Source organism: Argentina silus (genome assembly GCF_951799395.1).
Source record: "Argentina silus genome assembly, chromosome: 9".
Classification (NCBI taxonomy): domain Eukaryota; kingdom Metazoa; phylum Chordata; class Actinopteri; order Argentiniformes; family Argentinidae; genus Argentina; species Argentina silus.
The window spans coordinates 22,451,590-22,476,589 of record NC_139663.1 but is presented as its reverse complement, the minus strand read 5'-3'; the positions used below and the strand labels follow the sequence as shown (position 1 = coordinate 22,476,589).

Here is a 25,000-nt window from a genome sequence, read left to right as displayed (position 1 = left end):
ACAGCTATCTCTGTCCTGACCCGGTCTACTGATGATGTCTATCTCTGTCCTGACCCGGTCTACTGATGATGTCTATCTCTGTCCTGACCCGGTCTACTGATGATGTCTATCTCTGTCCTGACCCGGTCTACTGATGATGTCTCTCTGTCCTGAGAAGTGGTTCAATAGGGTTGATTTGCTACAAGTTCTAGTCATGTTGAATGTCTGCAAAAAGGTATTACCATATACCGGGTATGTTAGGGGGAAGGAATACCGGTTTTAGAATTCTAATACTGGCCCAAGGCGAGCATCAAAGACACAGCATTAGAGACAGTATTGAACATGGTAAGTGTGTGGAAACCGTGGTTGGGGCCAATTCCTTTTCGCTTCCGTTAATTCAGGAAGAACTCCTCTGAAACTCAAACACTTTTATCATCCACCATGCAAATAGTTAGGACTGCCTGTAACCCCAATGGACTGTCAAACTGGTTCTAGATAACAATCGGTGCAGACACGCACGTGCACACACACACAACAACAATGTTTGTGTGTGCAGGGCAGACACACACACACACACAGACACACACAGACACACACAGACACACACACACACACACAGGTCTGCAGACTGTATGACAGACTCTGATTTACTATATTTTATTTGATATATTTGATATACTAAATTGAAGTCTTTCACCAAACCCCAGGTATCAAGGGAGACCTCCTTAGCTTAGTCCTCTGTTGCGACAGAGGGATTCCAGTTGAGTTTCTGTGAAAAGTAGGACACCTTTACACTCTTTGTTGTTGATATGCACATACAGATGTCAACATAGGCCTTGTATTCAGGCCTATCGTCTCCTGTGGGTTTACAAGAGAACAACTTTTCCACCTATTCCAAGCCCTATTGCTAGTCATATTCCCACATGGAAAATATAGCCCGCCCCCCCAAAAAAAAGTCACAACATTTCTATAGAGCGATATAATGGAATCATTGACTGTGTTTGACAGGCCCCACTGGCCCCTCTCCGGCCCCTCTCCGGCCCCTCTCCGGCCCTTCTCCGGCCCCGCCGGTCCCTCTCCGGCCCCTCTCCGGCCACGCCGGTCCCTCTCCGGCCACGCCGGTCCCTCTCCGGCCCCTCTCCGGCCCTTCTCCGGCCCCGCCGGTCCCTCTCCGGCCCCTCTCCGGCCACGCTGGCCCTTCTCCGGCCACGCCGGTCCCTCTCCGGCCACGCCGGCCCCTCTCCGGCCCCGAGCCTCTACTGGTGTCCACTGCTGTTATCACATTATGATGAGCGCTCCTGTCCCTCGACTGGCACAACATTCATCTGTTTAATTTAGCTTATTGACATCACTTTCCACACATAGTAACCAACTGTTTGGATTGCTTGGTTTCCAGTGTGTTTTCCATACACTGTGAAAGAGCGACACGCAGCTAGGCAGACTGACAACTCACTGACAGACATCTGTGCAATGTGCTCTACCCACACCCTCTCTGGGTAACATGGCTGCTACCCACCCTCTCTGGGTAACATGGCTGCTACCCACACCCTCTCTGGGTAACATGGCTGCTACCCACACCCTCTCTGGGTAACATGGCTGCTACCCACACCCTCTCTGGGTAACATGGCTGCTACCCACACCCTCTCTGGGTAACATGGCTGCTACCCACACCCTCTCTGGGTAACATGGCTGCTACCCACACCCTCTCTGGGTAACATGGCTGCTACCCACACCCTCTCTGGGTAACATGGCTGCTACCCACCCTCTCTGGGTAACATGGCTGCTACCCCCACCCTCTCTGGGTAACATGGCTGCTACCCACACCCTCTCTGGGTAACATGGCTGCTACCCCCACCCTCTCTGGGTAACATGGCTGCTACCCCCACCCTCTCTGGGTAACATGGCTACTACCCACCCTCTCTGGGTAACATGGCTGCTACCCACCCTCTCTGGGTAACATGGCTGCTACACACCCTCTCTGGGTAACATGGCTACTACCCACACCCTCTCTGGGTAACATGGCTGCTACCCACCCTCTCTGGGTAACATGGCTGCTACACACACCCTCTCTGGGTAACATGGCTGCTACCCACCCTCTCTGGGTAACATGGCTGCTACCCACCCTCTCTGGGTAACATGGCTGCTACACACACCCTCTCTGGGTAACATGGTTGCTACCCACACCCTCTCTGGGTAACATGGCTACTACCCACACCCTCTCTGGGTAACATGGCTGCTACCCACACCCTCTCTGGGTAACATGGCTACTACCCACACCCTCTCTGGGTAACATGGCTGCTACACACACCCTCTCTGGGTAACATGGCTGCTACACACACCCTCTCTGGGTAACATGGCTACTACCCACACCCTCTCTGGGTAACATGGCTGCTACCCACACCCTCTCTGGGTAACATGGCTACTACTCAACAAAGCTCACATTCCTCCAGCTTTGTCTGTGTGACTTGTACTGAAACAAACTTTATTTTCATTCTTTTTAAAACTGTTGGCTAACAACACAGGAACGGGACACGTGTCATAGTGATTCATAAACTCGTAGTATTTTAGTCAGAGTATCCCCTGGAATATCTCAAAAACAGATGTAGTTTCCGTTCCGTAAAGTGAAACGGTTGAGGGGGAACTCAGAGGAGGCGTGGACATGTGATGCAGTGAGAGAAACAGGACTCAAGCTGATGTACTTTTAATCACAATGACGAGGGCGGTGTTTTGATCTGAATCAGGTTCTCTCTATTGTGGCATTCTGATGTGTGTGTGTGTGTGTGTGTGTGTGTGTGTGTGTGTGTGTGTGTGTGTGTGTCTGGAAAAGTGCAGGCGTGGAGGTTTTTGTCGACTAAGCGTTTCCAGGCTTGGTCAGCTAGGAGACTGCATAGGGATGTCACAGAGGTCCCTACGCTGTCGTAAATGACAGAAAAATAATGTTTGTGTTGGGGTACGGTCACACTAGGGAGTGTAGGGGGGTGTTTAAAGGGGGGGTACAGAGTAATAATCATGGTGTTTGGGCGGGGGGGTACAGAGTAATAAGCCTACATGAAAAGAGGAACAGGCCTGCACTTAGCTAGGAGTGTGTTACAAACACACTAGGCCTCAACGGACGCAGACCAGCATTACACAAGAAAGGTTGTCCACAAAGCAGAAATGACAACTGGTCAACAACCAGTTGGACCACAATGGTGTTGCCTTTGGGTCAACATCAGCGATCTCACACACACGTAACTGCTTTCCCACCATTCATATATCACTTGTGTACTTATGAACGTATACATTCATGGCATTTACATGACTCAAGCTGTACTCAATACATACACATAACCAACCCATATAGTCAACCACACAGCTGCAGAAAGGATCATTTGGGAAAACTTCTCATACAGACGGTCACCGTTGGTCCTATAAACCACTCATGTCAACCTTGTTTCATCGACTGCATTTTAACAGGCCCATTTCTACATTTTAAAGAGATTCTTTTTGTAGTGTTATCAAGTTTGCAGGTCATTTTATGAGCAACCGTAGGTGGCCCAACCCTTCCGACCCCCACCCCCTCCCGTAGAGGGATAACAGGGTGACGGGGGGGAGCGGTAAGACAAGCTACGGAACAACAACTCAGATGGAAACAGAAACTTTCATTTTGACAATATGTGGCACTTCCCTCCGTCAGCGACGACCTGAGCCCCAATGTCACAACCCCGACCCAAGTGTCATGTAGGCTTGAGAGGAAAGGCCACACTTTGAAGGAAAAGTCCTAAACCAGTCAACCCAAGTGGCTTCATAACCCCCTGACTAACCTACTGAGACCTTACCTTCCAACTGTCTGGTTGGCCAGCTGTTTCATGCGGTTAAACTGTTTCTTCATGTTCGCGTCCTTGTTCCACAAGTATCCAACAAAGTTTCAGACTAGTTCCGAGGCCCTCCTCTCCTCTCCCTCCTCACTTGATACCATTCACCAGCCGCTCAAGTCCTAAAGCGGCTTCACGTCGCTGCCATGCTACCGCAAACAAGAGGCTCGGGTTCGAGTACGTTCGCCGCGGTGGTGTTGGTGGTGTTCGACCGCCTGTTCGACCGCTTCTCCCGGCAATGTTTTCCTCCGTCACAAAACAAAACAAAAAAAAACAATCTCTAGACAATTACGAGAAGCGACCCCCCGCTGCTGCTGCTTTCTGCTGCTTTCTCTCGCTTCATTCAGTGTGTTGTTGCGGTCACACGGCGCTGCGCTGCGCTGGAGGGAGGGAGGGAGGGAGGGAGGGAAGGAGGAAGCGCCGCTCACTTCCCTGCTGAACGGCCCAGCGCTGACATGTGATACCGAACACAGCCGCCTGGTCCACCGGACCCTCCCAGGCTGTCAGGGACGGGCAGCACCGTCAGAAACACAGACTCTGCGGTCATGTCAAGGCGATTGTTGAAGATATATGGGTAGTACTATAGCCGACAGAACTGTTTACTGTACGTTTAGATGGGCGTGTTCATTGTTTCGTATCTTATTGGGCCTACAAGTCAGTGGAACGTTGTTGTTGTTGTTGTTTTAGAGGAACACAGGGACATCTTACTAACTGCTGTAGAAGTTGGGAGAAATCTTTTAGAATAACTTCTGTGTTTCCTGCAATAATTGCCATGCAAACATGATAGACTCACAATAGCATATGCCATAGACTGATTCCAGAACACGTCTCAACAAGAAAAACACTTCTAAAGCAGGGACACACATGTATCCTACAGTGACACTGTCAAATATACCCCAGTACTAGTGAGACCATAGCGTTAAACTTACTACAATAACAGTGGCATGTGACAAAAATCCCACCAGATGCACTGAAGCTTCCTACATGACTACATCGACAAAGGCCATATTCGCTGATCTGAGGGCAGATTTAGATTTAGATCCCTGTAGACTCGGGGCTGTGATTGGGGACAAAGTCTACTGAGCCATGCATGTCATTTTCAGTGTGTTCTGCTGCCACCTTGTGGCTATTTATATGTCATGGCTTCTCAGAGTTATGGGGCCAAATCAAATCAAATCAAATCATATCAAATCAAATCAAATCAAATTAAATCATATCAAATTTTATTTGTCACTTACAGTATATCGCATACAGTTGTAATAGACAAAGTGAAATGTTTTGGGATCTTGCTCCACGCTCAACAACAACAGCAACAACAATTCAATAATAGGTAATAAAAAGTGACAAAAAGTGACATTAAAGTGACAATAGTGTACTGCCAACTTTATTTATATATATATATATATTCTTCTGATGTGTTCACTCATACACCCTATGTAACATATTCAGTCTTTCTTACGGTTGTAATGACTATGTTTAATCGGCAGCGATAAGGGAATGAGAAATATTTCATTTACGAACACTGTTTCGGTCCCGAAAAGCGCTTTTCTAAGTTATTTCTTATTATTAGGCAGGATGTTGTTTTGAATTTTCAAAGTGAATGTCCCTCGGTGGTCAGAGGTGACAGATTCCCAACGGACTCACACACTCCTTTAACACGCCTACTTTTGCGATAAGCGCCATGGGATCTTTTAGGTTTTAATGTAAATTATATGAGTCCTGTTTCCAATATTGGGATTTACTAAAGTTATTTAGCTGTCAATCAACAGGACATTACCTCTGGAGAAGCCTAACAACCGTCAACACTTATATCTTAACATTGGCTCAGCAGTGCACCTCAGCAATCTTATTGTCTAGTGATCTTCCATTGTCGACCCGCTGGTCAGTGAGTTCAGATGCATTACGATCTTCAAGAATGACCTCAGTGTTTATAACTGTGAGCACAATGAGCACCTTCAGTCCCAGCTCTTGCATTGATGAGGTGACTATCATAACCTGCTATCTTATCTCTATGATTAGGTCAAACAATGCATAGGTTAAGATGACTGGGGGAGGCATAATCCACCGATGGTGGAAAATCAGTTTAAGTAGCACTCCGTTTTAAGATTGTTTGAACAAATTCAGATGTGTAATTGGCGTAGGTTTAGTCTGGGACCTGGTTGCTGTTTGCCTGAGCTCTGGAGAAGCTCTATAATGAGACTGTCAAATGAAAAGGGGATAGTAAAACCTTGAAGACTATGCCCTCTTTGACCAGGGTTTGATCATGTTAAAGGACAACTATTGACATGGTTTACTTTCTGCGCTATTTAGAATGTCTCCGGGTCAACTTTAAGACAGGCAGATCACATGTATCCATGATGCTGTTTGGACAGCTAGAATCTGCAGTATGGTATAGCCTCAGTTCTTAAACCACTATCTCATTTTATTACTCCGCTTCATTTCTACGGAGTGTTTCCGCACCTACCATTGCCTTTTGAAGCAGTCTGTGGGTTGGGAGTCTTTAACTTCGAGAAGGGCTTATGATTGGATTTTATTTATATATAAAGCAGTTCTTTTAAAACTCCCATTTTACCTCACGTCATTGCTACTTTTTAATTTCCCACGGGTGTCCACAGAATTAGGCTTTTAGCTACTGTGCTCCTCAGACTTGGAACGATCTTCAGGGTAGACTGAGGTTGGAGCAGTTGATCCCACAGTGGTTTTAAGTCCTTGGTGAGCGACCAGCTCCCAGAGACATGCTCTTGTTTTCATTAATGATTGTGTGTATTTTGTAAAACTGTGTTTTATATTCAATTTCTGTCATTGTTGTTGTTTTGTAACTGTATTTATATGTGGACAGGGCACACCCACAAAAGAGACCTTGGTCTCGGTGTCTTTGCCCTGGATGATTAAAGGTTAAATAAATAAAAGAAAATGTTGTAGCTGCAGTATCATGCTATAGTGAGTAATAATAGAGTCAGCCTCTATTATTTTCCATTGGAATCTGAAGCCCAGTTAACTATTAACACCCCCCTCACTATCAGACAGCCTCATGCTATTCCTGAGCAGGGTTATTCCCACGCAGGCTCCTCAGCCTCAGGGAGAGATAAGAGCTGTTGTTATACACCAGGCACGCTCCGCAGCCACTGCCCACGACCTGGTTATTGGTGACATGAGAACTGGGATTTCAGTCTACTTAAAGGTGCAGTCCTGAAGATGAATTGCAAATTGTTCAAATTCTTGCACTGCATCTCTCACTAAAACATGTTTTGGTTTAAATTCCTTATATGTTCACAACAATAATGGAATGCCGTTCTTGGAATGCCATTCCATAGGCAAGTTTTCGTTCAACAAGTTTAAACATATATTAATGGTACTAAATACCCACTAGTTTATGGTGTGCATGATATTTCCTCTCAATTGCTCTGACAGTCCTTTGACAGTTTGTAACAGTATCATACAACTAGACAGACTCACTCAGTTTAATGGAAACTGAATTCATATCATGTTTTTGTATCCGAACTGGATTTCCCCGTCCTTATTTCCTTAAGTCAAGGACAAACAGTTATTCAGGAATGGAACGAGCGTTGAAACATCTATTGCAGGACATGACCCCCTCCAACGTCGTGACTTATTAGAGGTTTTAAGGTGAAGTTTTAAGATTACGTCTTCCGTCGTCACACTCACACGCGCCACATTTCTCGCGCAGAGACAAGCGCTGGAAAAACAAACAGCCACGAGGCGACAGAAGCAAAGATAAACCTGCGGAGGCGAACACGAACACGAACCCTAACCCTAACACGAACACGAACACGAACACGAACACGAACACGAACCCTAACCCGAACACGAACCCTAACCCTAACACGAACACGAACACGAACACGAACACGAACCCTAACCCTAACCCGAACACGAACCCTAACCCTAACACGAACACGAACACGAACACGAACCCTCTAACCCTAACACGAACACGAACACGAACCCTAACCCTAACCCTAACACGAACACGAACACGAACACGAACCCTAACCCTAACCCGAACACGAACCCTAACCCTAACACGAACACGAACACGAACCCTCTAACCCTAACACGAACACGAACACGAACCCTCTAACCCTAACACGAACACGAACCCTAACCCTAACACGAACACGAACACGAACACGAACCCTCTAACCCTAACACGAACCCTAACCCTAACCCGAACACGAACACGAACCCTAACCCGAACACGAACACGAACACGAACACGAACACGAACACGAACCCTCTAACCTGAACACGAACACGAACACGGGATCTATTGTGTTGGTCCTTGGCGCCTCTCTGTGAAATGATAACAGCCACTTTCTTATTATTTACGTAAGGGCATAGCAGTTCATCCATGGTATGAATTTATGGGCTATATGTATTGTTTACCTGTTATTGAAATGTAGGAGGCACGTTCTTTAGTGCTATAAGAAAACATGTAATGGGATAAAATAATAAAAAATAATGATATGTAATAAAATAGAAACTTGGATCAAGACATAGGATGTTGATTTGTTTGTAGACACATTTGAGTCACTGTGATTCATCTTACTGATGTTAATTATGTCCCCATGTCCTAATCCAGTGCCTTTTATCTTTATTGTCTCTGCATGTAAGCCTTGGAAGACCCTAAAACAGTTGTGATAGCCCTCCTCATAAAGATACGGGAGAGACTGGGAGTAAATATGTCAACTCTATTAGAATCGGTGTCTGAAGTACAGATTAACCAGGCAAATGTTATCGCTCAGAAATACATTTCAAGGTATATCCGTAGTCAATACTTCTGTGTGTTTCGGTCCCTGTATCCTCACTGCCTGCTGTATATTGACATCCATTTCCATTAGGTGACATTGAGATAGCTGTTTTAATGCATACACCCATCCAAGCCCTGACAAGTCAAGCAGATAGACCCGAGATCGAGGGATTCACGACATGGCCAACATTTGTCGAGGATATATATCAGAGGCAAGGTGTGTCCGGGCGTCCTCTAACCCCCACCCTTTTGAAAGAAATAAAACAAATAAAAAAAGGAGTAATTTCCATGAGCTCCACTTCAGCAAGTGGTTGGAACCATCCCAGCCTCCTCCTCCTCTCTCCCTCTCCCCCCACCTCCTCCTCCTCCTCCTCCTCCTCCTCTCTATTGCCCCTTATCAGCATACTCGCATAAACCCTCCACAAACGACCGGTCACATCCCACAAGCCCTTCACAGCCCTCTGCAGCGCCGGTCGACAGCCTCTCGAGATGTCCCTGTCCGAGTCCAAGACCGAGCTGTGTGACCTCTCCACCCTGGACGTCAGCGTGATCCAACCAGAGGGGAAGGGCGGTGACCCGGGTGTCCCCGGGACCAAGCGGTGGAGGGGGGCGTTCGAGCGCTACGCCCAGCCCTGTCTGGCAGAGCTGCTGGGGTCTACCTTGTTTATCTTTGTGGGGTGCCTCTCCGTCATAGAGAACACGGAGGGCACCGGGCGGCTGCAGCCGGCCCTGGCACACGGCCTGGCGCTGGGCATCGTCATCGCCGTGCTGGGGGAGATCAGGTATGTTTTAACCATACCACCAAGACGGTTAGCAAAACCAGCAGTAGACAATTTTTACTGAACCGTTATTTCTACAGGGGAAACACACTGAGACCAAGGCCTCTTTTGCAGGTTCATCTGTCCACCATATTTACACAATAACAAAACAACACATAAAAAATGCAACACAGTTCAGTAACATCTTGTGGGCGTGAAGGAGAGGCCATATGATAGCTGTTGAAGGTGACATTCTCTACTGCTGGTTTTGCTTCAATTCAAATCAAATCAAATTGTACTGGTCATTTACACAATATACAGGATACCATGTAATGAAATGCTTTAGGGTGAGCAACTCCTTGACAACGCAACAGTCAGACAACATCACTATCAATATCAACATCAATATCAACATCAATATCAACATGCAGCAATGTCATAATAATAACAACATGAGGGAACAATAATAATAGCAAAACAAGGCAACCAGATAACAACAACAACAACAACAATCAAACAATATCAATATGCAGCAATGTCATAATAATGACACAGTGAGAGGACAATGATAATAGCATGTAATAATAGCAACAACTAACCATGTTGGTGGTGTGGGGCAGTCCTGGAAATCTGTGGTTGCTTTTGTACTTGCATTTGTTCATCAAAATGAGCCAGAAGTGTATTTATTGCAATGTGAGATTGCTTGGGGTTTGGGAGTGCAATTTAAATGCAAATGTTATGACTGCTCCAGCCAGAGGTGGCACAACTGTTCATGTGTTTCCAACGTTTTATATATCATCAAAATGCAACAGACAATCTTATCACCACACTTGTGCAGTAATAATGACATTCCGCTGAACCACTTTACTTTTTTACTCTACTATTTATACTGAAATTGTGTCATTTTGGATGCTGCATTGTCAAGGAACCGAGCCCAAGAATTTTACTCCCTGCACTCGTGTATGAGACGTAACAATAAACTTGAAACTTGAACTTGAACTTGAACTTGTTGGTAACATTTTGATGCAGCTAGTTGTATTTCATGCATCATTTCTTCAACAATTCATGATTTTCTTACTCAAATTGTAACAACTTTATCGATGCATATCCTTATTTGAATCTGTCTAAATTCCCCATTGCTTTCCCTGCAGTGGGGGTCACTTCAACCCAGCGGTGTCTGTGTCCGTCTTCCTGATCGGGGGTCTCAACATGGTGTTGCTTGTACCATACATACTAGCCCAGCTGTGTGGAGGGGTGATCGGAGCAGGCTTGGCCAAGGTGGGTAGGGAATTAGAAATAGAGGGTAACCTTTTACAGCACTGTTTAACTCATTCAGTGCCGAGGGCGAATAAGGTCGCCCAAACTGTCAACATTCTAGAGCGCCAAGGGTGACTTTATTCACCAAAAATGCATCAATGATGATGTTTCATTTTCTAGCCAATCAAAGTAACGTTACTAGGTAAACACCACATAGAACACTTGAAACACTCTAGATTGTTGGAGAGTGTTCCGGAATGCTTTGGCAGTTGGTGAGTTAAGATGGTATTTCCACAGTGTTTACATCCCCTGCTTTCATTTGGAAACTACATTTTGGTAGTTTCTGGTAAGGAGTATCTGGTACTGGTTTCTGGTACGACCTCAATAGATTCAGAACCGTTGGTCACTCCCTGGTACTAAATGGCTTGAGTCAATGAATCTAAAAAAACATTCAATCAAAATGTCTTAGAAAGACGCTTGCGACATTGGCGTTCTAATTCTATGAGTATTCCTCTGTGGTCAATATACTAACCCTAAAGTTATAACGGTTACAAGTTAGAAAGTATTTTTTCTAAAATAAAGCCCAGGTATTTTACACTTTGTACACTTTCAATGTCCATAGTGCGCTTCCACATTCCACGCTTATCCATATCTTAAAACAGCTCCTCTGATATGGATGGTGTATCTCTCTCCACACTTGCATTCACCACTTCTCCTGCTATCAGTACACAAGACATCTGTGATAAGGAGGGGTTGAGTAAGCAGGCAGTCACAAAGGGTGAGCTGTTATTAGTTTACAAGAGGATGACCTAATCAAGATGACACTATCTTAGTGAAGTTTGGAAGTCTGCCACCTCTGGCCTCTGTGGCAAAACTCAGTTTGACGTTCCCAACAACAACAACAACAACAACAACAACAACAACAACAACAACATCCTCCCTGATAATAATATAAACCCTCGAAATGGACTTGCAGTGTCGGACATTAGCTGTTGTGTTTCTGCATGCACACAACTTGCAGAGTCCCCTCCCGAGAACACTCCTGACAGGAACAACCTGTTTCTATGCCAACCGAGTGTCAGCTGTCTAAGACACTGCTGGAAATGACAGTAAGTGCTTTTCAGTGCCACCATGTATTTTCGTCCTTCGGATGAGACGTTAAACCGAGTTTCCCGACTCCTGAGTTGTTAACGATCGGAGCGCTTCTCGTGAGAGTAGCCGTGGTAACGCCGGTGGCTAAACTCCCCGTCTGGCCCTCGTACGGCCATCATGGCCGCCTCATCATCCCCTGCTTTCAATTGGCTCGTTCCTCCCCTCTCCTCTCCTCCCCTCCCCTCTCCTCCCCTCCCCTCCCCTCTCCTCTCCAACTCTTCCCCAGGTCGTTGCTGTAAAAGAGAACGTGTTCTCAGTCAACTTACCTGGTAAAACAAGGAATAAATAAATAAATAATAATTATAAAAATTGCTTCTCCCCCTCTCCAGGTGGTCTCGCCAGCTGAGAACTACGCCAACGCATCGGGGGCCGCGTTCAACACGGTGAGGGGCGCCGGCCAGATCGGGCCGGCCACGGTGGCAGAGATGATCATGACTCTGTTCCTGACCATGGTGGTGTGCATGGGGGCGGTCAACGTTCGCACGCGCAGCCTGCTGGCCCCGCTCTGCATTGGCCTGACCGTGACCGCTGACATACTGGCTGGGTGAGGACTCATGGGTGTGGGTGTGTGGGTGTGTGGGTGAGGACTCATGGGTGTGTGTGTGGGGGGGGGGTCTGTGTGTGTGTGTGTGTGGGTGAGGATTCATGGGTGTGTGTGTGTGCGTGGGGGGGGGTCTGTGTGTGGGTGTGGTGAGGGAGGTGGGGGGTAGCATTGAGCTAAAGCTCCGGTCTCTACCCAATCCTCCACAGGGGGGCGGTGTCTGGAGCATGTATGAACCCCGCCCGGGCCTTTGGCCCCGCGGTGGTGGACAACTACTGGAGCTACCACTGGATCTACTGGGTCGGACCCATGGCCGGGGCGCTGCTCACTGGCAGTCTGATCAGGTACAGTACAACTTAGTCGGTCTCCCAGAGGGGAAAGGCGGTGACCCGGCTGTCCCTGACACCAAGAGGTGGGGGGGGGGGGGGTCTGAGCGCTACACCCAGACTACCTACAACTGGTCTGACCATAGTGTCTGACCATAGAGTCTGACCATAGTGTCTGACCATAGTGTCTGACCATAGTGTCTGACCATAGAGTCTGTACTGGATAAGCCAGTAGGCAGAAGCTCATTCACTGTACAGCATGTACATTCATGTTTGGTACATATGGTCCCAGCGGGAATCGAACCACCAATGTAAGCACTGCTAGTGCCATGCTCTACCAACTCAGGAGCCACACAACACCTCTTCTCTTGCATACCTACGGCAAGTCATAAGACGCAGTCTACTCAGCCCTTGACAACTGCACTTTGATCTTCTGAAATGACCAGTCATGTGACAGAATTAGGTGTGTGAGAGTATGTTTGTCATGTCATGCCAGCCCATGAAACATGCGTTATCTCCAGGGGAGGCTGGCGGAGATAGAAATCGGAGGACGGGCTCATTGTAATGCATGGAATGAATGAGGAACGGTATCAAACACGCAGTTTCTACCTCCACCAGCATGTGTGTTTGATACCATTCCTCATTCCATTCCATGCATTACAATGAGCCCGTCCTCCGATTTCTACCTCCACCAGCCTCCCCTGGTTATCTCTCCCTATCTGCTCTATCAGTGTGAATTGACCACATTGTTCACTGTATGATAGAAAGGAACATTTATGGACGTTAAACTGTTGAAAGTGTGAAAGTGTGACTCCTCCCAGACTCACAAACATTAACTACCTCTCTCTAAGCATTGTTTACGAATGGGACGGAAAATGACCTTTACAATGTGCCATGCAAGGCTTTAGAGTCATCCACTGAGCTGGGGCTTTTCACATAAAGGGTTTTTTGACACCTTGTTCTCTTTATTCTACCTCATATAAATTCATTGGACATATCTTTATTCATTGATTATGTTTTTTTTCTTCAGATTGCTGCTTGGAGATGAAAAAACACGGGTTCTCTTAAGGTGATGGGTTTCAGGGTTCAGAGTCCACATAAATTATAACTGTATATTTGTATTGCTATTTTCATATCTTTGTTTATTCATGTGTCAATAAACAGGAAAATAATGTCATTAGTTTACCTTCAATGTGTATATCCTGTTCAATGTGTAAATCCTGTTCAATGTGTAAATCCTGTTCAATGTGTAAATCCTGTTCAATGTGTAAATCCTGTTCAATGTGTAAATCCTGTTCAATGTGTATATCCTGTTCAATGTGTATATCCTGTTCAATGTGTATATCCTGTTCAATGTGTAAATCCTGTTCAATGTGTAAATCCTGTTTCAAAGTCATTTATTATTAATTCCAATGTCATTTCTTTCACTCCATGACACTTATGGAGAAATTATAGAAGCATTTGCATAACAATGTTATCATTTAAAATCTAAATTGTATCTATAAATGCTCTCATAAAAATATGTTTCTCTCCAATAGACTCGAATAGACTTAAACAGATTTAATTTTGGGAAGAGCTCAAGTTTTGGGGGAAATCTCAGTGTAACCCTCACAATAATATACAGTAAATGACTATTGTATTGTTTGTTGTTGATGTTGTTGATTTGGTATAGGTAGTGACCATATTTCATACATTAAAAAACATTTACATATATTGCAAGTTAGCCTTCATTGAAGAGAATTGTAAGTCCCGTGAATCAAGTCCTGTTTGTTTAGTCGGGGCAGAAGTTCAGGCAAGAGCAATCTTTTGTGCTGGACACTGCCACCTTCTGGTGGTAAGGTTAAACTGCTTGAAATCAGGTTTGAATTTGAAATTAAATCCAAACAATTACTATGAGGTCAAAGTACAGATTCTCAGCTTTAATTCAGTGGGTTTTTTTTTAGATTGGGTTCACCATTTACATTTCAAAACATACTCCCCCTATTTCAGGCTCCAACATATTGGAAAAAATCACATAATTTACAAATAAAGTACTCATGTTTAGTATTTGGTCGACAATCCTTTGCATGCAATAACTGCCTGAAGTCTGTGACCCATTGACCCCACCAGACACTGGGTATCTTCTATGGTGATGTTCTGCCAGGCCTGGACTGCAGCCATCTTGATAAATCAAATCTTATCATCAGGAAATGAAATGCATGTTTAATTGGATTATAATCTGCAGATTGATTTGGCAAGAGACACCTCTTCTTCCGACCCGGGTGAAATTTGAGCTGAGCAGACAAAGTGTGTTTATTTGACTGGAAGGGAATGGCAGTGTTGCTTTTGATCAACAAAAGGTTGTTTTATTCATGAATAACGTCGGGCTCAGCTAAGCCACCTGCACTTTAACGATGCCTCGGTTGTTAAGAAGGTACTGGAATGAGTTCGCAAGTGTGTCACGTCGCTAGCTTTGAGAAAAACAACTTTATATCGGAGTTGTGTCTGTTTGCACATGGCGACCGTGTCAACCGTTGATGAATATTCGTCTTGCCTCTCACCTCGGCGCCCCTGATTGGTCCCCCTCATGAATACAATCAATATTCATGAGCCCACCCGTCCTATTGGACAACGATTCCCGTTGAGAATGAGCCCACGTGTGTGTCCGGTCCATTATTAACGGTCTCTATTAAACTAGAGAAACAACCAAGTTGGAAGACTTGTAAACGAAGCATTTGGAAATGTGACTGATTTTACATCATGGAGCTTTTAGAGATGCTGCCGTGAATATTGAATATGTAAACGGAGCAGGTTAAGGCGGAATGGTTCGTTTCAACAGGCAGAGAGACGGGGTTGGGGAAGTGTAGCAGGTTCATATGCGGAGCTGTGGATAGCAGGACTGAAAGTCCGTCATCGTTTTAGACATGTTTAGAAGCTAAATCAAATCAAATGAAATCAACATTTTAATGGTCATTTACACAATATACAGCATACCATGTAATGAAATGCTTTAGGGTGAGCAACTCCTCAACAGCGCAACAATCAGACAATATGCAATAATTTGCAGTGCAATGTCATAATAATAACAACATGAGGAAACAATGGTAATAGCAAAACAACGTCAATAGCATGAAGCTTAACGTGTCCCAGAGAGCAGCAACAACACTCACAATGAGGAAGTGTGTGAGTGCATGTGGGTGTGAGACGTGTACATGTCTTTGTAGAAGAACCTCAAGTTGAAGAGATGTTGTGAAGTACAACATTTTATTTTGAGGGGTTTTAGCTTTGTTTTTGTCTTTAACAGTTATTCTCGATTGTATGAAACTGAAGGTCACATGCCCACAGCAATAACATACAGTACATGGGCACAACAGGAACATTTTCAGCAGAATAGTTAGGAATCATTGCATCACTGCTTTCACACAAAGTGCAAATGTTAAGCCCCTTTTTGCAAAACAGTTACAGTACCAGTCAAAAGTTTGGACACACCTTGCCAAGAGTGTGCAAAGCTGTCATGAAAGCAAAAGGTGGCTACTTTGAAGAATCTAAAATATAAACCATATTCTGGTTTGTTTAACACTTTTTTGTTTACTACATAATTCCATATGTGTTCCTTCATAGTTTTGATGTCTTCAGTATTAATCTACAATGTAGAAAATAATAAAAAATAAAGAAAAACCATTGAATGAGAAGGTGTGTCCAAACCTTTGACTGGTCCTGTATATCGAGATGTCAACTCTCATTGCTCAACAGTTTCACTGACAATCAGTCTGTAATCAATATCTATTTATGATTAATAAACGCAGGTTAATCCAGGTGAAGCTCTTTTGCTTAGCAAGGATATCTCTGTTTAGTAAGATTAGAAACAAAAACCTAGGGTTAGGGTTAGGGTCACAAATGAAAGAGGCCATCAGTCCCGTAACATGTGGCCTGGCAGATAGTAGGACAGAACAGATTACTGTCAATGTTTTTGTGTTCTACAGTAGTTCATTTTTATCTTGTAAACCTGCTTGATTCTGAATATTTTAGATGAATTGTATGTATATTTATAGTAAGCAATCATGTTCTCTGTGAAAGGTGCAGTTCTACCATAAACTATACAGTACAATGTAAAAGTGAAATTTGTTTTTATACTGTTAGTGAAATACAGTTTTTCGCATTTGTTTTCAAATGAAAGTTGCCCAACCTGCAATGCATATTGATGGTTATAGTTACTATTTAGTGTGTCATTATGAAATGAATAGAGAACAACTGTATTTCCCTCTGCCAATACCAGGGGCCAGACTTTGCAGAGATGGGCACGGCGTGAGCGCCCAGTAAAACTGCCCTCTTAATGCTCCACCCAATTTGGTTGGTTACTGGTTCACATCAATATCTATTTATGATTAATAAACGCAGGTTAATCCAGGTGAAGCTCTTTTGCTTAGCAAGGATATCTCTGTTTAGTAAGATTAGAAACAAAAACATTAGAAATAGATTGATATCATAACTTTGACAGGCTCTAAGTTGCTGCTCTCTTATGACAAGTATAATTTTGTGTCTGACAAATGCTTGACATCATTACACGGTTTATGATGTTTACATGAAGAGTATTCAGTGTCTGGTTGACTTGCTTCTAGAAAGTGTGTGTTATGAAAGACTAATCCCCCTCGGATTAATAATACAATGAGGGTCAGACCGTTCCATCCAAGTGTCAGGGCATCTTGGGTAATGGGGCAATTGTGCTCTCTCTGTTATGCTCTCTCTCTCCCACTCTCTTCCACTATCTCTCTCTCTCCCTCTCTCTCTCACACACACACACTCTCTCTCTCTCTCTCTCTCCAATTCTCTCTCTTTCTCTCTCTCTCCCTCTCTCTCTCTCTCCCTCTCTGTCTCTCTCTCTCCCTTTCTCTCCAATTCTCTCTCTTTCTCCCATTCTCTCTCTCTCTCTTACTCTCTCTCTCTCTCTCTCCGCAAACTTACCAAAGTTCATGTGATTAGCAGGTGCGAGTGCAGAGATATATGGCCACGCACACACACACACACACACACACACCTCTCAACAGTCCCACCAGCTCTGCCCTGTCGCTCCAGCTCCCACAACAACACTTGTCTCTCTCTCTCACTCTCCATCTCTCTCTCTCTCTCTCTCTCTCTCTCTCTCTCTCTATCTCACTCTCCGCCATCTCGGCCATGGCTGAGGAGAAGCTGGACCTCAGTGAGGTTGGGACGTCCCTGATGGCGTCAGACGCTAAGAAGACGCCGCCGGCCAGACCTCCCAACAGGTTTGAGCGTCTGGTCCAGCCCTGCCTGGCCGAGCTGGTGGGAACCACGTTCTTTGTGTTCATTGGTTGCGTTTCCGTCATCGAGAACGTGGAGGCTGCGGGGAGGCTGCAGCCGGCACTGGTGCACGGCCTGGCGGTGGCGGTCATGGTGGCCTGCATGGCTGAGATCAGGTGAGGAGAGGTCAGAGGTCAGAGGTCATTGTCTTTTTTGTGATTTTTTTTTTTATATGTATTTATATATATTTTTTAGGCCATTTCTGCTTTTATTGGGATAGAGACGGTAGAGATTGACAGGAAGGACGGGTGAGAGAGAGGAGGGATGGCATGCATGGCTTTTAACTGCAATGTTCTAGGAATATAATTTAACCCTAACCCTAACCCGATTCAAATATGCACATACTGTATGTCCTTGAAGGAGAAGCCACTCGCCTGTGTCAGAGATAGTCATGTGTCTCCTCGGGCGCGTTCAGAGTTCATACACCTCTAGGACAGATAAGGTCATAGACCCAAAGTTGTAAAACCATTCCCATTCCTTTGAATGGTGCACCAAGTGTAAACAATCCTGCCGTGCTGTGATGTTGTGTGCTGCTATTTCACATGTTTCATACCTCGACCTATCGGAACGTGTATAAGACTATATATACTATTTACAGTACCAGTCAAAAGTTTGGACACACCTTGCCAAGAGTGTGCAAAGCTGTCATCAAAGCAAAAGGTGGCTACTTTGAAGAATCTAAAATATAAACCATATTCTGGTTTGTTTAACACTTTTTTGTTTACTACATAATTCCATATGTGTTCCTTCATAGTTTTGATGCCTTCAATATTAATCTACAATGTAGAAAGTAATAAAAAATAAAGAAAAACCATCGAATGAGAAGGTGTGTCCAAACGTTTGACTGGTACTGTACGTCACAAACGATTCAGAGCACAGCTCTCCCCCTGTTATTAGGTTTATCTGTTAGCGAGGTTCTAATCACACTGTGTCGTGTCTGCAGTTTCAAAACCAACACCTTGACTGATACACAGGTGAAAGGGTGAAGATAAGAGTGTGTAAAACCACGAAAACACACTACATAAAAACCCCCGGCTCTCCTCACCGACCTCTCCTCTCCTTCCACAGCGGCTCACACTTCAACCCCCCCTTCACCCTGGCCATCTACCTGTGCGGGGGGATGGAGGTGGCGATGGTGGCCCCCTACCTGGTCAGCCAGCTGGTCGGGGGGGTGATCGGGGCGTCCATGGCCAAGGTGAGAGTGGTCACGATGCTTGGGCCCGGTGGAGTGTGTTGGGCCGAATCTATTCATGACCTATTCATGCCTTATTCATGCCTTATTCATGCCTTATTCATGTCTTATTCATGGCCTATTCATGCCCTATGAAAAGGGAACATATAGGGATAACCCTTCATTTTACAGCCCTGCTTTAGCTGGTATTTTATCCAGTATTTACTAAGAAACTATGTGGAAACAAGGTTGAATTATTATTCAATCATCACGTAATGCTTGCTTTCTTTATGTCAATTCAAGTCAACCACATTCTGGATCTTACTTTGACTCCCCTGACCTCTGCCCGACTTTGACAATTAGGCAAATAGACAAGGTAGACATGATGTCATTAGGTAGACATGATGTCATTAGGTGTTTAGTTTTGAGAGATATTGTAATGAGGACTGTTTACAAATACCATAACTCTCCATTGTAGCGCCAAAGCATTCTCTCTTTCTCCCTCTCTCTCTCTCTCTCTGTCTCTCTGTTAGTTAGTTAGTTAGTACTAGTTAGTTAGTTAGTATTACTTAGTACTAACTAGCACTCCACTAATTCTGCTATGTGCTGTTCTCCACTGATTTAAATAAGAACCGACTTGAATCCACGTTTCTCAGGTCATGACCCCCACGGAGAACTACGCCAAGGCCCGGGGGGCCGCGTTCGATCTGCTGCAGTCCGAGGACCAGCTGTGGGGGGCTCTGTTTGGGGAGGTGGCCATGACCTGCCTGGTCACCATGGTGGTGCTGCTGGGGGCAGTCAATGCCCAGAGCAGAAGCCCACTGGTGCCCTTCCTGGTGGGCTGCACCGTCATCATCAACATCTTGGCTGGGTGAGTCGTCCATTAATGAATAATAAGGGAATCATCAGGTTTTTTTAATCATTTATCTGGACATAGGGAACGATTACAGCTTATTTGAGTGTCAGCTTAAAGTGCCTGGTTAATATCGCATCAAGTTTTGTTGAAGTTTAAGCGTCGTGAATTATTTATTGTACATGAGCAAACACTGTGGGATTATTTACAAGCTGTTTGCTGATGGTTACCGATCTGTCTGATCGTGTTGGATCAGCATTTTATACATAGACGATGTCAAGAGTTACTTAATGATTCTAACCGCTGAGGGGGAGACATATCTGAAAATTAAAATCCAAAAGGGTCATATACCATCCGTGCTTTTTCAGGTGCTTGTTCAGGAGTGTTTACTGTAAAGCATGATATATATATATATATAGGCCATTTAGCTGACACTTTTATCCAAAGCAACTTACATTGCAGTGAGTGCATACATTTCAGTATAGATGGTCCCAGCAGGAATCAAACCCACAACCTAAGTGTTGTTAGCGCCATGCTCTACCAACTGAGCCACAGAGGATTAAAAAGATATTGTCCACAGTCTAATTCAAGGCTTCTAAAATTAATCACCGACTATGGGGGGTCCTTACGATTACTGCATTACTGCACCTGCAATGCACAATATGGCAGCATCACAGCCACAATATGGCAGCGTCACAGCCACAATATGGCAGCGTCACAGCCACAATATGGCAGCATCACAGCCACAATATGGCAGCATCACAGCCACAATATGGCAGCGTCACAGCCACAATATGGCAGCATCACAGCCACAATCTCCCTTTAGATTTGTATCAGCTCAAATGGGATGAGCTTTTGTGCGTTTCTTCCGCCATATGTGTCTCAACCCATGAAGATAAGATTGGCATGTCAGATAAGAACTTCATTATAGAACAATTATGGCCTGGTCTTGGCATGTCAGTGTGATGTTTATCGCAAGCGAACCTGAAATTCCCTCTGATTTCCCAACCATTTCCCAATCTTTCTGTGTACAAAGTGTAACTGAGTTGAGATGATAAACTCACTCCTCAAGTTCAAACCCCCCCCACCACTCACGCTGTCCAATAGCTAGTTCTTTGATAGCGTAGCTGGTTGACATCGGGTGTTTGAGGAGACGGTCAGGTGTGTCGGCGAGCCAGAGGTCACAAGTTTGAGGCTCGGTTGGAGCAACTTGAATTACGGGGCGATTGTTTGCAACAACTTGACGTCTGTTTCAGCAGCACCATGGTTAGTTGAGATAGTCTGTTTGTTTCCGCAGTGGAGATGTGTCTGGTACTTGTCTGAACCCGGCTCGGGCCTTTGGTCCTGCTATTATGACCAACTACTGGACTTACCACTGGGTCTACTGGGTGGGACCTATCACAGGAGGCCTGGTGGCAGCTGCCTTGGTCAGGTGAGTGAGTCCTCATTGGAGGTCTACAGGACTGGTAAGGTATTGACAAAACAATTGATTCATTGGGATTAACTCACCAACTGCAAAAGCATTCCGGAACACTCACCGCCTAGAGTGTTCCAAGTGTTCTATGTGGTGTTTACCTAGCAACAACACTCTGATTGGCTACAGAATGAAGCATCATAATTGATGCATTTTGGGTGAATAAAGTGGTGAGCGCTTTAAGTGGTGTAAGGGCGACTTTATTCACCCTCGGCACTAAAGGAGTTAATAATGTATAATCTCATCTCATCTCATTGGGAAAAGGCAACTGGAATATCTATCTATCTATCTATCTATCTATCTATCTATGGAATATATATCTCTATGTTTTGTCCTCCTGTCATGCATGCAGTAGTCATGAGTGTTGCAACCATTCTTAAAGCATATATATAACCAAATCTGCTATTTAGCTCACGCTTTTATCCAAAGCGACTTACATCGCAGTGAGTGCGTACATTTTCCAGTATATATGGTCCCAGCAGGAATCAAACCCACAACCTAAGTGTTAGTGCTGTGCTCTACCCACTGAGCCACAGAGGACCACAGAGGACCACAGAGGACCAGCTTTTCAGCAGTTTGAATGACAACGGAGGATCAATGTATTACAATCGACTATCGATCATTTGTTTACCTCTTCATGTTTTCCCTTCTTTTCCAGACTCCTGCTCGGAGATAGGCAGACTCGTATTATCATGAAATAACTCCATGTGTCACGTGTGTCACGCGTGTGTCACGTCAATAAAGTCTGAGATGATCATACACACGGCTGCCAGGCCACACCCATAATCGCCGCATCCCCTGTGTTGTTATGTCAAGTTAACATGTGTCCATGTTTCTGTGTGTGTTTGGAGGTATTCTGTTATCTGGCTGTTTGTTAAATAAAAAAAGATTCAACTAAGAGTCCTCATCATCTCCTGGTTTTGTTTTGGAGTGTGCTAGTCCTGGTTTTGTTTTGGAGTGTGCTAGTCCTGGTTTTGTTTTGGAGTGTGCTAGTCCTGGTTTTGTTTTGGAGTGTGCTAGTCCTGGTTGTATTGGTTTATTGGACAGAGACAGCAGAGAAAAACAGTTTGTCAGCAGGACATGGGCCAGACTCAAACCCATGCACACATGGGCATATGTGTGCACTGTAGGCTGTGGTGCTAGACCACTGGACCACCCCAGGCTGTGGTGCTAGACCACTGGACCACCCCAGGCCATGGTGCTAGACCACTGGACCACCCCAGGCCGTGGTACTAGACCACTGGACCACCCCAGGCCATGGAACAATGGAAGCAGTGGAATATTCTCAGAACTGCAAACGCTGCACTGAAGGCAAGCTAAATATTTGAAACCATTGAAAATACTGCATATCTATTGCCCAGGTCTGACGTCCACAGTGTAAGTGAAAAAGCCCAATAGGACCAATCAAATGCAGGCCAACAATTATTATGAATCCAAGCACATCTTGTATTTAAAGTGTTTCGGTGGTTTATCAAATCAATTACTGCAATTATGCAAATACAGTTGGGACTGTATTCGAAAGTGGTTATAAGTGGTTATAAAGTGGTTATAAGTGGTTATAAAGTTTCATCCTTTCTCTAGCAATGTGACTGCCGATGGCTCTTGTTCTTATCGAAGGTTTTACTGACGATGTCTGTTGTATGTCTGTTGTATGTCTGTTGTATGTCTGTTGTATAGTCGATTCACTTACTGAGACAATGGTACTTATTGTAAATCGCTTTGGGAAAAAAAGTGACTGCTAAATAACTTAAATTCAATTGAATTATCAGAATTCAATTCTGGTGACTGAAACTCAATTGGACATTGGCTTCTTGGTGAGGGACAAAACAATGGCAGAAAAGCAAACTGAATTTTCAACCAGGTGTGTGAAGGACCAGCATCTATCAAACCTTGGACCAAAACTCCAACTCATTACCTTATGAATCAGCAGGGACATAAAACAACAACAAATAAACAAAATCAGCTTATCCAAAACTCAATTACCAAAAACAGAGTGCAACAACACCATTTTGGGGTGGCCGAAGGGAAGAAGACCGTATGGAGACCCTTTGAAACCAGAGCGTCCATCTCTGAGTTGGCTTTGTGTTCCTGTGAGAGGTCTCTAAGGCGGACCCAGTCAAAGCCAGCGCAGTGTTGGAGGGTCTCATGCTGTTTCCATATTGTACCCCCGGGCCTCTCCACAGCAGTCGCCCACATGGGAACGCGGCCCGGGCGGCAGGATAAACCAATTACCCCCTAGCCAGGGTGGACTCCAGCCGGCACACCAACCGTGGGGCTCCCGGCCCGGCCCTCCTGGGACGTTCCCTGCAGAGCTGGCTGGAATTTCCCAAAGACGGGAATTGTGTGGCCTCAAAAGCCCGGACAGCAGACGATATTCAGCTTGGAAATTTGACATGGTGGCCCCTCAGGACAATGGCAAAGGGAGGGGATCTGATCAGCATCTTTCAGATATAAAGTTTTGGAGACATGGGGGTTTGAGTTAGAGGTAGCCTTCATTTTTGTTGTCATAATCTTTCCCATAACACCATAACTGCAAATTCAAAGTATCGAAATGTGTTCCTTGATTTTGTTTAAAAGTGTGCTATTTCTCTCAGGAAAACATTTCTTTGTAAGGGTGCTTTTCTGAGAGAATCTGTAACCTGTAACCTGTGACCTTGAGCAAGGGAAATACTGAATAAGGCTGAGCTAATACTATCACCAAACTACTACTTGAAGTGGAAGTGAGGAGAGAGAGACAGAGAGAGAGAGAGAGAGAGAGAGAGAGAGAGAGAGAGAGAGAGAGATAGAGAGAGAGAGAGAGAGAGAGAGAGAGAGATAGAGAGAGAGAGAGAGAGAGAGAGAGAGAGAGAGAGAGAGAGAGAGAGAGAGAGAGAGAGAGAGAGAGAGAGAGAGAGAGAGAGAGAGAGAGAGAGATGGGGGGGAGAAGAAAGTAAAGAGAAGAAAGGAGAAGCCTAGTGTGAGATAGTGAATTATTATATCCGGCCACAAACTGGACCCCATCCACTTACGTTATGCTGCTTAAGTTGATACATAACCATAATGATACATAACCATAATGATACATAACCATAATGACTTCAAACAGATCTTGGTATAAATCGACTGGAGTGAAGCCATGACTCGGATAATCACAACAAAACATATGTCTGAAGTGAACAACCCCTTTCCACTTTCTCTTGATTGCTTGATCGTGTTCGGCTTTTCAAAACTGTTAACACGTTCCCCTAAACAGTTAAACAGTCCCCTCAACAACTCTCAAAACTGCCACAAAAGCAAATCAGTGCATCAAAACAGTATCCTTTGTCATCAAAATTTGAATTTGAATCCACCATTTATTTCATAATGACAGACTAAACAGTAACTCTAATCTTCAATATATATTTCAGGTTGGACAACTGTGAATGTTTGAGTTGAACTGTGGAACGATGGGAGTTGATGTATGGAGGAGAGATTCACTATAATGGGACAAAGAGCTATATGTTGTTGAAATAATGAAGTTTAGATGTGTGTGTCTTATGTAGAGTGTTGTGTGTCTTATGTAGAGTGTTGTGTGAACTGTTCTCCAA

The 25,000-nt window shown here is 44.7% G+C and overlaps 3 protein-coding genes across 4 annotated transcripts in view; 2 read left to right on the top strand and 1 right to left on the bottom strand.

Annotated features, from left to right (window-relative positions):
* The window catches only part of LOC310809626 (rho GTPase-activating protein 17-like), a 37,367-nt gene extending 33,201 nt beyond the window's left edge, over positions 1-4,166 (bottom strand). For both annotated transcript variants that reach the window (XM_083676984.1, XM_083676985.1), the window contains exon 1: positions 3,798-4,166. In XM_083676984.1, the coding sequence (XP_083533110.1) occupies positions 3,798-3,850 (53 nt within the window). In that variant the 5' untranslated portion in view covers positions 3,851-4,166. The remainder of the gene's footprint in view (positions 1-3,797) is intronic.
* A 4,927-nt stretch (positions 4,167-9,093) lies between these two features.
* LOC310809911 (aquaporin-8-like) lies at positions 9,094-13,711 on the top strand (the record flags this gene model as incomplete). Its single annotated transcript, XM_083677432.1, has 5 exons — positions 9,094-9,386; positions 10,514-10,640; positions 12,101-12,315; positions 12,522-12,656; positions 13,669-13,711. The coding sequence occupies 5 exons, from the start codon at positions 9,094-9,096 to the stop codon at positions 13,709-13,711; spliced, it is 813 nt and encodes a 270-aa protein (XP_083533558.1).
* Positions 13,712-17,789: 4,078 nt separating this feature from the next.
* Positions 17,790-22,135, top strand: LOC310810292 (aquaporin-8-like; the record flags this gene model as incomplete). Its single annotated transcript, XM_083677988.1, has 5 exons — positions 17,790-18,052; positions 19,005-19,131; positions 19,764-19,978; positions 21,258-21,392; positions 22,093-22,135. 5 exons carry the CDS (start codon positions 17,790-17,792, stop codon positions 22,133-22,135), a joined length of 783 nt encoding a protein of 260 aa, XP_083534114.1.
* Positions 22,136-25,000: the final 2,865 nt, after the last annotated feature.